This window comes from Capricornis sumatraensis, chromosome 16, assembly GCF_032405125.1.
Source record: "Capricornis sumatraensis isolate serow.1 chromosome 16, serow.2, whole genome shotgun sequence".
NCBI lineage: Eukaryota > Metazoa > Chordata > Mammalia > Artiodactyla > Bovidae > Capricornis > Capricornis sumatraensis.
In genome coordinates, this window is record NC_091084.1 from 18,137,774 (window position 1) to 18,152,854 (window position 15,081).

The following is a 15,081-nucleotide window of genomic DNA, read 5'->3' on the forward strand; positions in this document are numbered from 1 at the left end:
GTTTTGACATTTATAAATCAAAATGATAATGATTCCCTCCTCATAGGAGTGTGAAAATAAAGTGTCAGTCTCTGTCGTGTCCAACTCTTTGCGACTGCCAGGCTCCTCTGTCCATGGAATTCTCTAGGCAAAATTACTGGAGTGGGTTGTCATTCTCTTCTCCAGGGAATCTTCCAGGCTCAGGAATCGAACTCAGGTCTCCTGCATTGCAGGCAGATTCTTTATTGTCTGAACCATCAGGGAAGCCCATAGAAGTATAAAACAGTCAAATTGCATATAATTGCACATAGTAAATACTCAGTACATTTTATTTGTGATGATGATGATAATAAATTGACCCCTGTGATTCAAGCTTAAATTTTAATCAGTTTTTTCTTTTTTAAAATTTCATGTAATAGTTTTATTACAGAACTTATAGGTGTAACTTCAGTATGCCATAGTATTATTAGACACAACTGAGTGACTAACACTTTGATTTTACTTTTTTCATGACACTGTACAATAAACTGAATAAACCACTGCCTTTTCTCCACTACCTTTATTTTCATTTTTTAGTTTATGGGAAAAACAGATGGAGATTATTATACTCTGGATGACATGTTTGTCTCCAAAGCAGCTGAGAGAGAACATTTTGGTGAAGAGGAAGAGAATCAGAGGAAAAAAGCTATTGCTGAGCACCGGAGTCTTATTGCACAAATGGAAAAATGTCTTTATTGTTTTGACAGCTCTCAGTTTCCCAAGCACCTTATTGTTGCAATAGGTGTTAAGGTAAGAAATACAGTGATTATTGTCCTAAGGAAATGCTTCTTTCTCCATATGCTTCTAAGGTTCTCAGTAATCCATCTCTTACTCTGTGTTTTATATATTTTCTTTTCTAAGTTCACATGATTCTTAGAATTTTCTTTAGATTGAGTATAAATATTCAAATGATATGAAACTTATATTTCATGTAATTCCGTTCTACAGATAGGCAGCATTGAGTTGTGCTTCAGGCCCTAGACTTTGGATCCAGACCACGTGGATTCAGACCCTTGCTCTGCCATTTCCCATCTGTGTGATCTTTCATGATTGGCACTTAAGTCTCAGTATTAAAATCACTTCAGAGCTACTTACTTTAAAGTAGCTTCTGCTTCTTCCCTTACATTCTCATGAAATCTTTTTATTTCTTTATAGACTATCTCATAATTTGAAGAAGTTTATTGTACAGTTTCTGCTTGGTAACCCACTGGGGATTGGTTTTGAAAATCCACAGATGGTCAAGTCCCAGTCAGCCAGCCCTTCGTATTTGTATTTTGTTTTACTTGTTGAGTGTCTCTCTCAGTAGTCTGTTAGTTCCACGAGTATAGGTAACTTTTACTTATCATTGTATACTTGCATATATCTCATTATATATCAAACATGTATGTTTATAGTCACTTCTTTCGATATTCTTGTTGTTCAGTCACCAGTTGTGTCTGACTGTTTGCGACCCCATTGACTGCAGCACACCAGGCTTCCCTGTCCTTCACTGTCTCCTGGAGCTTGCTCAGGCTCATGTCCGTTTAGTCGGTGATGTCATCCAACCGTCTCATCCTTTGTCGTCCCCTTCTCAATAAATACTAAATATCACTTATTTAATAGCCGATAATAATATTCATTTATTTCAGCATTTGGCAATTTAATCCTTATGTTAAGTAAATAGTTATCATGTACCAGATGTATGCCAGAACCTAATTAGTCACTGGGGAAAAGTAGAGAATCGGATATACTTGTGTAGCTAGTTTTCTAGTGAAACAGAGCAGAGTAATGATTGCCCTGATTTAAGGAACTGTTGTTATGAAACAGATATAGAGAGGATATGTGGGAAACAATGGGAGGTTATTTTTTGAGAAGCTGATCTAAAAGGCTTCTCTGAGGAGATATTTTAAAGGTATGAAAGTAAAGCTGTGAAAGATGAGAAGAAGCAAGCAACATGAAGATCTGAATGAGTAATGTTTCAGAAAAAGGTGTCAGTCAGTGAGTGAAGACATGAGGAAGGCATTTATGGAACAGAAAAAAAAAACAACAGAGTAGCTAGAGTGGAGTGAGTGAGAAAAAGTGGTAGGAAAGGAAGTTGAATGAATGAATGCTAGTTTCAGAAACTAATATTGTGGAGAATATACATATACATATTATTTGTTACACACACATACACAGTACCTATGTAGCCAAAGAACTGGTATTGACTTTTTCATTCCAATTCTAGTCTTTAATACCTTTAGGTCATTAAGACCATCAGTTTATCAGTTTGAATTTTGGTTTCTTTAACTTTTAATTTTTCATTACCCTTCTTTTCCATTTCTTTGTTTTCCTCTAGACTTTATCAAAAGTGTGTGTGTGTGTTAGTTGCTTAGTCGTGTTTGAATCTTTGTGACCCCATGGACTGTAGTCTGCCAGGCTTCCCTGTCCATGGAATTCTCTAGGCAAGAATACTGGAGTGGGTTGCCATTCCCTTCTCCCAAGACTTTATCAAAAAGTAAAAGTAAAAAAGTCCATTCAAAATTTAATCAATCAAAAACCCTTAACCAAACTTACCAGTTACTTGTGTTAATTTTCCCATGTTTCTTTCTAGACCATTAAATAAACATTTATATTTTCATAATTAGGACATTTTATATAAATATTTCATTCCCCTCAGTCTGGCCCCTACCTTTACGAAATGTAAGGATAAATTCACTTTAGTTCAGTAGCTCAATTGTGTCTGACTCTTTGCGACCCCATGGACTGCAACACGTCAGACCTCCCTGTCTATCACCAACTCCTAGAGTTTACTCAGACTCATGTCCATTGAGTCAGTGATGCCATCCAACCATCTCATCCTCTGCTGTCCCCTTCTCTCTCCTTCAGTCTTTCCCAGCATCAGGGTCTTTTCAAATGAGTCAGTTCTTCGCATCAGGTGGCCAAAGTTTTTGAGTTTCAGCTTCAACATCAGTCTTTCCAGTGAATATTCAGGACTGATTTCCTTTAGGATGGACTGGTTGGATCTCCTTGCAGTCCAAAGGACTCTCAGAAGTATTCTCCAGCACCACAGTTCAAAAGCATCAATTCTTCGGTACTCAGCTTTCTTTATAGTCCAACTGTCACATCATACATGAGTACAGGAAAAACCATAGCCTTGACCAGATGGACCTTTGTTGGCAAAGTAGTATCTCTCTACTTTTTAATATGCTGTCTAGGTTGGTCATAACTTTTCTTCTAAGGAGTAAGCATCTTTTAATTTCATGGCTGCAGTCAGCATCTGCAGTGATTTTGGAGCCCAAAAAAATAAAGTCTGTCACCATTTCCACTGTTTCCCCATCTATTTGCCATGAAGTGATGGGATCAGATGCAGTGATCTTAGTTTTCTGAATGTTGAGCCAAAGCCTTTGACTGTGTGGATCACCACATACTGTGGGCAGTTCTTAAAGAGATGGGAATACCAGACCACCTGACCTGCCTCTTGAGAAATCGGTATGCAGGTCAGGAAGCAACAGGTAGAACTAGACATGGAACAGACTGGTTCCAGATAGGGAAAGGAGTACGTCCAGGCTGTATATTGTCACCCTACTTATTTAACTTAGCAGAGTATATCATGAGAAACACTGGGCTGGATGAAGCAGAGACTGGAATCAAGATTGCTGGGAGATTGTCAGATATGCAGTTGACACCACCCTTATGGCAGAAAGTGAAGAAGAACTAAAGAGCCTCTTGATGAAAGTAAAAGGAGAGTGAAAAAGTTGACTTAAAGCTCAACATTCAGGAAACTAAGATTATGGCATCTGGTCCCATCACTTCATGGCAAATAGATGGGAAACAGTGGAAAAGAATAAATCAAAGTAACAAAGTTTTCAATAATTTTATATAAAAAGTTTGGGTATTTTTCAGTGACTTCATTTTCCCAAATGCACTGAAGACATGTTAGGTCCACACAGGCACAGAGGTGTGAAGTATACAAAACTTCTGTTTGCCTCCTACTTCATAGACTGTGTCCCATAGTAGGCATTTCTCAATTAGTGAAACAAACTGTTGGCCAGCAAAGAGACGTTTTCTATTTTCAACTCATATATTTTTACACAAATTCCTTTTCCTCTTCTACTGTGAGGTAATACACATTTTTCAATTAATTAAATTTTAATTAAAAATTAATTTTTCAATTAAGGTTTTAAATCTTCTTTTTGTCTCTAACTTACTGAGCATCAGCTGATTTGTTTCTTCCTCTTGGGCCAGTCGTATAATTTTGATTTCATTTCAACGCTATTTGAATCATGTTATTAACACTATGTGAATAGATCCTTTCTTGATCTGTGCTTTATTGTGCTATCTTAGCTCTAACAAAATACTGTCTCTTAATTAGTTTCAGACTTTCATCTGTGAATATTTTAATATAGAGATGTTTGAAATATTGATTTGATGTAATTTCATCTGTTTCCTACAGTATCTGACTGCTTATCCTATCTGTTGTAGACAATAGATTATTTTATTAATCTGAGTAAGCAATAAGTAATTTCAAAGGAATTACTTTATGTTAGGTAGTAATAGTTAACAGTATTCTAAAGCAGTTCAGTCATACTCACTCTGCTTGAATTTCTAATATTTAAAGTTAATGTCTTAAATACAAATTTCTTAAGGAAGCTTTATTAGTACTCATTAGAGTCAGTTATTTTAGTTTCTGATCATAAATTGTCCCTACCTTTTTCTTTCTTAAAAATAAAAATGATCTATCCCCTTCTTGTCCTAACACTATCCTTTACTTAAAAAAGTGCTTTGATTTTTAATAAAAGACAGCATAAACAGATAGATTATTCCATGTTGCTGGGTTGTAAGAATCAATATTGTGAAAATGATCATACTACCAAGTGCAATCTACAGATTCAGTGTGATCCCTATCAAATTACCAGTGACATTTTTCACAGAACTAGAACAAAAAATTTCACAATTGATATGGATACACTAAAATAGCAAAACCAGCCTTGAGAGAGAAGAATGGAACTGGAGGAATCAACTTTCCTGACTTCAGACTACACTACAAAGCTAGTCATCAAGACAGTATGGTATGGCACAAATACAGAAATATAGACCAGTGAAACAAGATACAGAGCCTAGAGATAAAACCACACACCTATGGATATCTACTACTTTTTGACAAAGCAGGAAAGAATATACAGTGGGGCAAAGATAGCCTCTTGGATAAGTGGTGCTGGGAAAACTGGACAGCCACACAGCTACATATAAAAGAATGAAATTAGAATTCTTACCAACACCATAGACAAAGATAAAATCAAAATTAAAGACCTACATGTAAGATCAGAAACTATAAAGCCCTTAGAGGAAAACACAGGCAGAATACTCGATGACATAAAGCAAGATCCCCTATGACCCACCTAGTAGAGTAATGGAAATAAAAATAAACAAGTGGGACCTCATTAAACTTAAAAGCTTTCACACAGCAAAGGAAACTACAAACATGGTGAAAAGACAACCCTCAGAATGGGGGAAAATAATAGCAAATGAAACAATTGACAAAGGATTAATTTCCAAATACACAAGCAGCTCATCAACTCAATATCAGAAAAACAAACAACCCAATCAAAAAGTGGGAAAAAGACCTAAACAGACATTTCTCCAAAGAAGACGTATAGATAGCTAACACATGAAAAGGTGCTCAACATCACTCATTATTAGAGAAATGCACTTGTTTGTAGGTTGTGACCTGGGGATGTATGTCCTAACCATAGTGTACCTTCAGGTTTTACTTGTCTTGTTGTGTTTTCTTCTTTATGTATTTAGTTGCAGAATATCATTTCTGCTAGTATTCAGGTTCTTATAGATAGTTGCTCTGTAATTAGTTGTAGTTTTGTTAACGGCTGTAGGAGGAAGTGAATTCAGGGTCTTCCTGCTCCACCATCTTGGTCACCTCTCCAATGCTTATTCCTGATATTGCTTTTAATTGTGAATATTGTTGTGATTTAACTGTAAATTTAAATATATATACCCATATTCATATACACTCCTAGTTTTTCACTCAAATACCAAAGAATTTAAAATTTGCATTATTTTGTAAAGCAATTAATCAGTTAATAGATAAATATTATTCAGTTAATTCTCTTTTATAAATTTTTTTAGCTAAAACCCAACCAAAAAGTTATAGAAAATAAGATCAAGCCACTTTGAAGGATATTTATGGTCCTTATGAATACCTTTTGCTTTCTATATGTATAGTAATTGACCTTTTTGACCTTTTTAAAAAAAAATACAGTTTGTGTAAAATGGAGAAATAGTGCCAGCTTCTAGGTAATGGATAGAACTTAACCAGTGCTGTAAAGCCATGTAGAAGTTATGTCTCTTTTCTTAGCTAATGATGAATAGGCATCAGTTTAACTTCCATTTCATTACCAGGTCTTGTATGTTTTTTTTTTCTCCTTGCAAAATTTGTGTTGTTTCATGAGCTCTGAAGACATGTAGCTTTCTCAGATGAAGGATAGAATGTCAGTCATTCTCCCCTTTGGTAAGTTTCATCTTTGAGGTAGCTTAGTCAAAATTGAGACTTCTGCAATAAATTTCTGGTTTATTAAAAGGTATCTTCATGGCTTTAAAAATTTTAAATAGTGAATATCTTCAAAATATTAAAGTATAGTATATTATGACCAGGTATATTTTATTAAATGTTAGCCATATTGACCTCTGAGGGGCTCATCTTTCAGAACTGAGAATGAATAGCAATAGCATTTCACCTTTGCATCTTTTTTTCCCCATAGGTTTATTTATGTTTACCCAATGTACGATCTCTTACTGAAGGGCACTGCTTGATAGTCCCTTTGCAGCATCATAGGGCGGCTACCTTATTGGATGAAGACATCTGGGAGGAAATTCAGGTCAGCATGATAATGCTCATAATCTTTGTTATGATCCAGAGCAATTTTTACACACTATTGTGACAAATTCTCACAAGTTTTATACCTTCATTCAATGATTTTACATTCTAAATTTAAACACATATACATTTCCATAGTTGTGTATACCTGTGGGTCATGATGTTTTCACCACTCACTACCTTTTTACTTTATTGAAAGTTTTAAACAAATATTTTTAATGAGGTATGATTGTCATATAATGTACTAGTTTCAGGTATACAACTGATAGCTTTTGGCTACTAAATGAACTTTGACCAACTAATTATATTTATTTAAAATAAAAATCAGTGTAAGATTTCTAATATTTGTTTTTGTGGAACATGAAATAATCATTTTTGCCAAGGTAAGCTAATAAATTACAGCCAAAAAGAAGGATGTTTTCAGATAATAGAAAGTAATTTTTGGAAGATAGTGATTTATGCTTAGTGATTGTCATATTTGCCTATAATGGCATTGACATTTTCTGCTACTATGATGTTGTCATGATTTTGTTACCAGGCTAAATTTCCGCACTTTTCCCTTATAGCCTGGGTGACATTTGGATTCAAGGATTTTGTGTGTGTGGTGGTGGAGGGGGGTTGGTGAATCTTCAAGTAATTGAAAGGCACAACATGGGTGAAATTGCTGCTAAGTAATTTCAAGATCTTATACTCACCAAAACAGGAAGAGAGAAAAAAAGCACTTGTTTTTCCAATGGTTAACAAGTGAATAGGGGTTATAAAAACCCCTAATTAGAAATCATGAAAATTTTAAGACTTTGTAAGAGACTAGTCATGGGTCTCTTTAGAAAATGGGTCATGGTAGAGAATTCTGACAAAATGTGTTCCACTGGAGAAGAGAATGGCAAACCACTTCAGCATTCTTGCCTTGAGATCCCCATGAACAGTATGAAAAGGTGGAAAGATATGACACTAAAAGATGAACTTTCCAGGTCCAATAGCCCAATATGCTACTGGAGAAGAGTGGAGAAATAGCTCCAAAAGGAATGAAGAGGCTGAGCCAAAATGGAAACAGCACCCAGTTGTGGATATGTCTTGCGGTGAAAGTAAACTCTGATGCTGTAAAGAACAGTATTGCATAGGAAACTGGAATGTTAGGTTCATGAATCAAGGTAAATTGGAAGTGGTCACACAGGAGATGGCAAGAGTGAACATTGACATTTTAGCAATCAGTGAACTAAAATTGACTGTAATGGGTGAATTTAATTCAGATGACCATTATATCTACTCCTGTGGGTAAGAATCCCTTAGAAGAAATGGAGTAGCCCTCACAATGAAAAAGAGAGTCCGAAATGCAGTACTTGGGTGCAGTCTCAAAAATGACAGAATGATCTCTGTTCATTACCAAGGCATACCATTCAATATCACAGTAACCCAAGTCTATAGCCTGACCAGTAATTGTAAAAAAGCTGAAGTTGAATGGTTCTATAAAGACCTACAAGACCTCCTGGAATTAACACCACAAAGAGATGTCCTTTTCATCATAGGGGACTGGAATGCAAAAATAAGAGGTCAAGAGATACCTGGAGTAACAGACAAGTTTGGCCTTAGAGTAGGAAAGGAAGCAGAGCAAAGGCTAACAGAGTTTTGCCAGGAGAACACACTAGTCATAGCATACACCCTCTTCCATCAACACAAGAGACCTTTCTACACATGGAGATCACCAGATGGTCAATAGCAAAATCAGACCGATTATATTCTTTGCAGTCAAAGATGGAGAATCTCTACATAGTCATCAAAAACAAGATCAGGAGCTGACCGTGATTCAGACCATGAACTTACTGCAAAATTCAGACTTGAAGAAAGCAGGGAAAACCATTAGGCCATTCAGATATGACCTAAATCAAATCCCTTACCTTTATTCAGTGGAAGTGATAAATAGATTCAAGGAATTAGATCTGATAGACAGATTGTCTTAAAAATTATGGACAGAGGTAACATTGGACAAGAGTTGGTGATCAAGACCATTCCCAAGAAAAATAAATGCAAAAAGGAAAATGATTGTCTGAGGAGGCCTTACAAAGAGCTGAGAAAAGAAGAGAAGCAAAAAGCAAAGGCGAAAAGGAAAGAGAGACCCATCTGAATGCAGAGTTCCAAAGACTAGCAAGGGGGGATATTGTTCACCTTTCTAAGTGAACAATGCAAAGAAACAGGAAAACAACAGAATGGGAAAGACTAGAGATCTCTTCAAGAAACTTTAAGATAACCAAGGGAACATTTCATGCACAAATGGGCACAATAAAGGACAGAAATGGTTTGGAACTAACAGAAGCAGAAGATATTAAGAAGTTGCAAGAATACACAGAAGAACTGTACAAAAAAGATTTTCATGATCCAGATAACCACAATGGTATGATCACTCAACTAGAGCCAGGTGTCTTGGAGTGAAGTCAAGTGAGCCTTAGGAAGCATCACTGCGAAAGAAGCTAGTGGAGGTGATGGAATTCCAGCTGAGCTATTTCAGATCCTAAAAGATGATGTGTTAAAGTGCTAAATTCAGTATGCCAGCAAATATGGAAAAGTCAGCATGGCCACAGGACTGTAAAAGGTGTTTTCATTCAAGCCCCAAAGAATGGCAATGCAAAAGGATGTTCAAACTACTGCACAATTGCATTCATTTCACATACTTACAAAGTAATGATCAAAATTCTTCAAACCAGGCTTCACAGTACATGAATTGAGAACTCCCAGATGTTGAAGCTGGATTTAGAAAAGGCAGAGGAACCAGAGATCAAATTGCCAACATCCATTGGATTATAGGAAAAGCAAGAGAATTTCAGAAAAACATCTACTTTTACTTCATAGACTATGCTAAAGCTTTTGACTGTGTGGATTACAACAAACTTTGAAAAATTCTTAAGGAGATGGGAATACCAGGCCACCTTACTGCCTCCTGTGAAACCTATGTGCAGGTCAAGAAGCAACAGTTGGAACCTGACGTGGAAAAATGGACTGGCTCAATTTTGGGAAAGGAGTATGTCAAGGCCATCTATTGTCATCCTGCTTATTTAATTTATATGCATAGTACATCAGGAGAAATGCTAGTCTGGATGAAGCATGAGATGGAATCAAGACTGCTGGGAGAAGTATCAATAACTTCAGATATTCAGATGACACCTTTATGGCATAAAGGGAAGGAGAACTAAAGAGCCTCCTGATGAAAGTGAACGAGAGTGAAAAAGCTGCCTTAAAACTCAACATTCAAAAAACTAAGATCATGGCATCTGGTCCCATCATTTCATGGCAAATAGATGGGGAGACAATGGGAACAGTGACAAACTTTATTTTCTTGGGCTCCAAAATCACTGCAGATGGTGACTGCAGCCATGAAATTAAAAGACACTCCTTGGAAGAAAAGCTATGACAAACCTAGACAGCATATTAAAAAGCAGAGATGTTACTTTGCCGACAAAGTAATAGTTAAAGTCCATATAGTCAAAGGTATGGTTTTTCCGGTAATTATGTATGGATGTGAGAGTTGGACCATAAAGAAAGCTGAGCACAGAAGAATTGATGCTTTTGAACTGTGGTGTTGGAGAAGACTCTTGACAGTCCCTTGGCCTGCAAGGAGATCTAACCAGTCCATTCTAAAGGAAAGCTGTCCTGAATATTCGTTGGAAGGACTAATGCTAAAGCTGAAACTCCAATACTTTGGCCACCTGATGCAAAGAACTGACTCATTGGAAAAGACCCTGATGCTGGGAAAGATTGAAGGCAGGAGGAGAAGGGGATGACGGAGAATATGATTGGATGGCATCACTGGCTCGATCGATATGAGTTTGAGCAAGTTGCAGGAGCTGGTTATGGACAGGGAATCCTGGCATGCTGCAGTTCATGGGGTCACAAAGAGTCAGACTCGACTGTGCAACTGAACTGAACTGAACCTGAAATTATACCATTAAACTAATATTTTTAAGTCTTTATATATATATATATATATATAAGAAGTACATAAAAGTATGTGTGTGTCCTCCTTGAGGCTAATGGTATGATGTTTATACATTTTATAATATTGAACTATTTTTGCATCACTACTAGTTTAGTGATTTTAAGGTTTCATTTGTAACCCATGATATCTTAAGTCTATCTTATTTGCTGTTGTCCAGATAGACACTAGAACAGTCATCCAACAGTTAAACCAGAAAAGACTTATGAAAAAATCGAAGTAAAGAATTTATTAGGTAATCTTTAGAGTATCTAAATTTTTATTGTTGTCACTGTTGTATTTAATCCACTTTTTCATTTTTAAAAAAAATTGGTTTTCAGGTATATAGTTCCATTCTAGTAATTATTTTCCTCTTTCTAATGTTATAAAATTCTCACCACAGAACTAAGTGATTATTCAATATATAACAGTTAATTGAAAATATTCATAATAAATAAAAATTCACAAATACGCTAAGTTAACAAAATAAAGACAATCTTTAAAATTATAAAGCCAAACATACTTTCCATTTGGCTGTTTTTTGTTTTGTATATGTATTATTAGACATGTGAAGATAACTATCTGGGATATAATTGAATGGGATAATAGAGTTATCTGTTGTCATTTTCTGATTTGTCTGAAACAGTTTGAGTTATATCACTGGTGTCTTCTTCACTGTTGTTGCAAACAGCACCTAATTCACAATATGTTGAGACAGCTAATTTCTTAGATCATCATCCATTGTGGAAGACTGCCTTCAAGCAGTAATTCAGGCATTCAGATTTCTTCCATGATTAGCTTCTCCTGTGGTGCAATTCTTCTCTTTCAGACCCTTGGTTTGAAGAAAATAGACGTGAGAACACACCTTTTTGATAACTTTTGATAACTCTTTCAACACATCATTTCCATATACATTACCCAGAACTAAACATAGCCCCGCTTAAGTCCCAAAGATACGGGGAAGTTTAGACTTCTTGTTTGCTCAAGAGGAAAAAAATGATACAATTTAGTGAACACAGCCTTTAGGGGGAAGCATTTTTATATACAGATAACAGATTGGAGGCATGGGAAGTATAAAACTTAAATGATCGATTTTATCATATAGATATTTATACCTATATTTTATTATTATTTTTATCATAATTTAACTATATTGTATGTACATTGTCACCGTTAATGTGATTTTAGAAAGTATAATAACAAAGTCAGACAATTTTTAAAAGGTGAACCAATTGTCTGTAATCATCTGTAATGATTTAGCTGACAGTCAGTCACCTACCATGAGATCATAGGTATTAGCTAAGACTTCAGCAGCAAATTATCTGAAGTAAAGAGACTATGCTGAACTTATACTTAGCTGTGGTTAGGAATGCATAGTGACTCCTCTATCTGTTGCTTCTTAGGTAACATTTTAGTTCATGTTGAATTACCATTATTTGATTTTTTTTTTCCCTACTTGCTCTTGTTTATATATAAAAGGAGTGAAGTGGAAAATAGAATAGTGATGAAGGATCAGTATTAAATAGTCAGAGGAGACCTCATGGGAATCTACAACTCCCACTCCCTACCCAGCAGTAATTTGTATCCTTTCTCTGTTTTGGATGTCAAGAGAGGCTTGAATGGCAAACCTGAACTGCTGTCTCCATGTGGCAGTAATAAGGCAGGGTCTTAACATAACCTGGTTGAATCTTGAGGAAATTATGCTGAATGAAAATTTGCAAGTGAAGGGTTCAGTTCAGTTCAGTCGCTCAGTCGTGTCCAACTCTTTTCGACCCCATGAATCGCAGCTCGCCAGGCCTTCCTGTCCATCACCAACTCCCAGCGTTCACTTAGACTCATGTCCATTGAGTCAGTGATGCCATCCAGCCATCTCATCCTCCGTCATCCCCTTCTCCTCCTGCCCCCAATCCCTTCCAGCATCAGAGTTTTTTCCAATGAGTCAACTCTTCGCATGAGGTGGCCAAAGTACTGGAGTTTCAGCTTCAGCATCATTCCCTCCAAAGAAATCCCAGGGGTGATCTCCTTCAGAATGGACTGGTTGGATCTCCTTGCAGGACACATATAAAGGGAACTAGCGAATGAAGTTACTTTGAGGTCAGAAAAACAACTGGAAGTGAATTCTGCTTGTCTCACTGAACTTTTAGGGATGCCTACCTGCTCAGAGTACTTATTTTTGGTTTTTGGTTGTTTTTGTGTGATTTTACTGTTCAGTTCAGTTCAGTCACTCAGTCGTGTCCGATTCTTTGCGACCCAAGGAGGCAGCACGCCAGGCCTCCCTGTCCATCACCAGCTCCCGGAGTTCAGTCAAACTCACATCCATTGAGTCAGTGATGCCATCCAGCCATCTCATCCTCTGTCGTCCCCTTTTCCTCCTGCCCCCAATTCCTCAGCATCAGAGTCTTTTCCGATGAGTCAGCTCTTCGCATGAGGTGGCCAAAGTATTGTAGTTTCAGCTTTAGCATCATTACTTCCAAAGAACACCCAGGACCGATCTCCTTTAGAATGGACTGGTTGGATCTCCTTGCAGTCCAAGGAACTCTCAAGAGCCTTCTCCAACACCACAAGTCAAAAACATCAATTCTTCAGCGCTCGGCTTTCTTCACAGTCCAACTCTCACATCCGTACATGACCACTGGAAAAGTGATTTTACTGTTAGTTGTATGTAATTTACCACGTAATTTTGATTTTATCACTTCCTTTTCTTAGTTTACTGAAACTGTGATATATACATAATACTGAGCAGAGTGAGTTTCAGGTAAAAAAAATGTTGCTTAACTATGTGAAATGTGGTAGATTTAGAAAGTAAGGTAACTATAAGATAATATTATAGAATTCCAACATTGTTTAATATTTCTTTTTTATTTTAAAAGAATTTGCTACACTTTTTATTGTTTTCATATTTTGAATCTCCTATCATTGCTTTATTTACCTAGCATTTTGCTTTCTTCAGATGTTTAGAAAATCGTTGGTGAAAATGTTTGAAGATAAAGGATTGGACTGTATCTTTTTAGAAACAAATATGAACATGAAGAAACAGTACCATATGGTTTATGAATGTATTCCTCTCCCAAAGGAAGTGGGTGATATGGCTCCCATCTATTTTAAGGTATTTATAATAGTCTTTACATACATATTTATTTTTTTACTGTATTACGGTTTTATGAATAGTTATATTCTGATATTTTTCTTCTATACACTTACTGCCCTGGTGGCTCAGATGCTAAAGCATCTGTCTACAGTGTGAGAGACCTGGGTTCAATCCCTGGGTTGGGAAGATTCCCTGGAGAAGGAAATGACAACCCACTCCAGTACTCTTGCCTTGAAAATCCCATGGACGGAGGAGCTTGGTGCAGGCTACTGTCCATGGGGTCGCAGAGAGTTGGGCACAACTGAGCGACTTCACTCATACTTATCAAATTTTATATCATTAAAAAATGATTTAAAGCACAAAAAATTCTGCTGTTTAAATTTTTGAAGAAAGAAATTTGAAATTTTGACCTTTAAAAGCATGCTTATTTGTAAGTGTGAATATACTATCAAATAGTAATTTATAACTTCTATGTTAATTTCTCAAATGAAAAATCAGAGTTTTACCTTGAAGTACTTTCAAGTTAAAATTATATTCATAACTCTAGAAAACTTAACATTGAAGTTCATCAGAGTCAGAGATGGTTATATGCAAACAGTACAAATTACAATTGCTGAGATAAGTTATTGCTGTAAGTCTTAGTATTTAATATTTCATCATGCTGTTTGTAAAAAGAAACCAAAATCTAACCTTGCCATGCATTTTTGAAGATTTCAATAAATGATTAGAGTTCTTAAACAATTAGGTTTCATTTTAATGTTCGAGCATGTATCTGTGTGTGCTCAGTCACTAAGCTGTCTCTGACTGTTTTGTGACCCCATGGACTATAGCCTGCCGGGCTTCTCTGTCAATGGGATTTCCCAGAAGTGTGTTGTCATTTCCTTCTCCAGGTGTCTTCCTGACCCAGGGATCAAATCTGGGTCTCTTGCTTAGCCAGGTGGTTTCTTTACCATGGAGCCACTAGGAAAGCCCATAATGTTCAGGCAGGTTTAGCTAAATAACCTTTGTTTAATACTGACCTGAGTGCAGTATAATTTATAGACTAATATAAATTTGTAAATGTAGAACTATATATGGAACAGTAACATCTACATTTAAAAAGATAATGTTTTGTTGAGGTGATATAGAAACTTGCCAAGTTTAGACAGTGTAGGATTGTAA

General features: G+C 36.3%; 1 protein-coding gene across 2 annotated transcripts in view; it reads left to right on the forward strand.

The window, feature by feature from the left end:
- CWF19L2 (CWF19 like cell cycle control factor 2) overlaps positions 1–15,081 on the forward strand; it is a 149,386-nt gene that overhangs the window by 105,395 nt on the left and 28,910 nt on the right. For both annotated transcript variants that reach the window (XM_068988643.1, XM_068988642.1), the window contains 3 exons: positions 556–768; positions 6,753–6,869; positions 13,783–13,938. In XM_068988643.1, the coding sequence (XP_068844744.1) occupies positions 556–768; positions 6,753–6,869; positions 13,783–13,938 (486 nt within the window). The remainder of the gene's footprint in view (positions 1–555; positions 769–6,752; positions 6,870–13,782; positions 13,939–15,081) is intronic.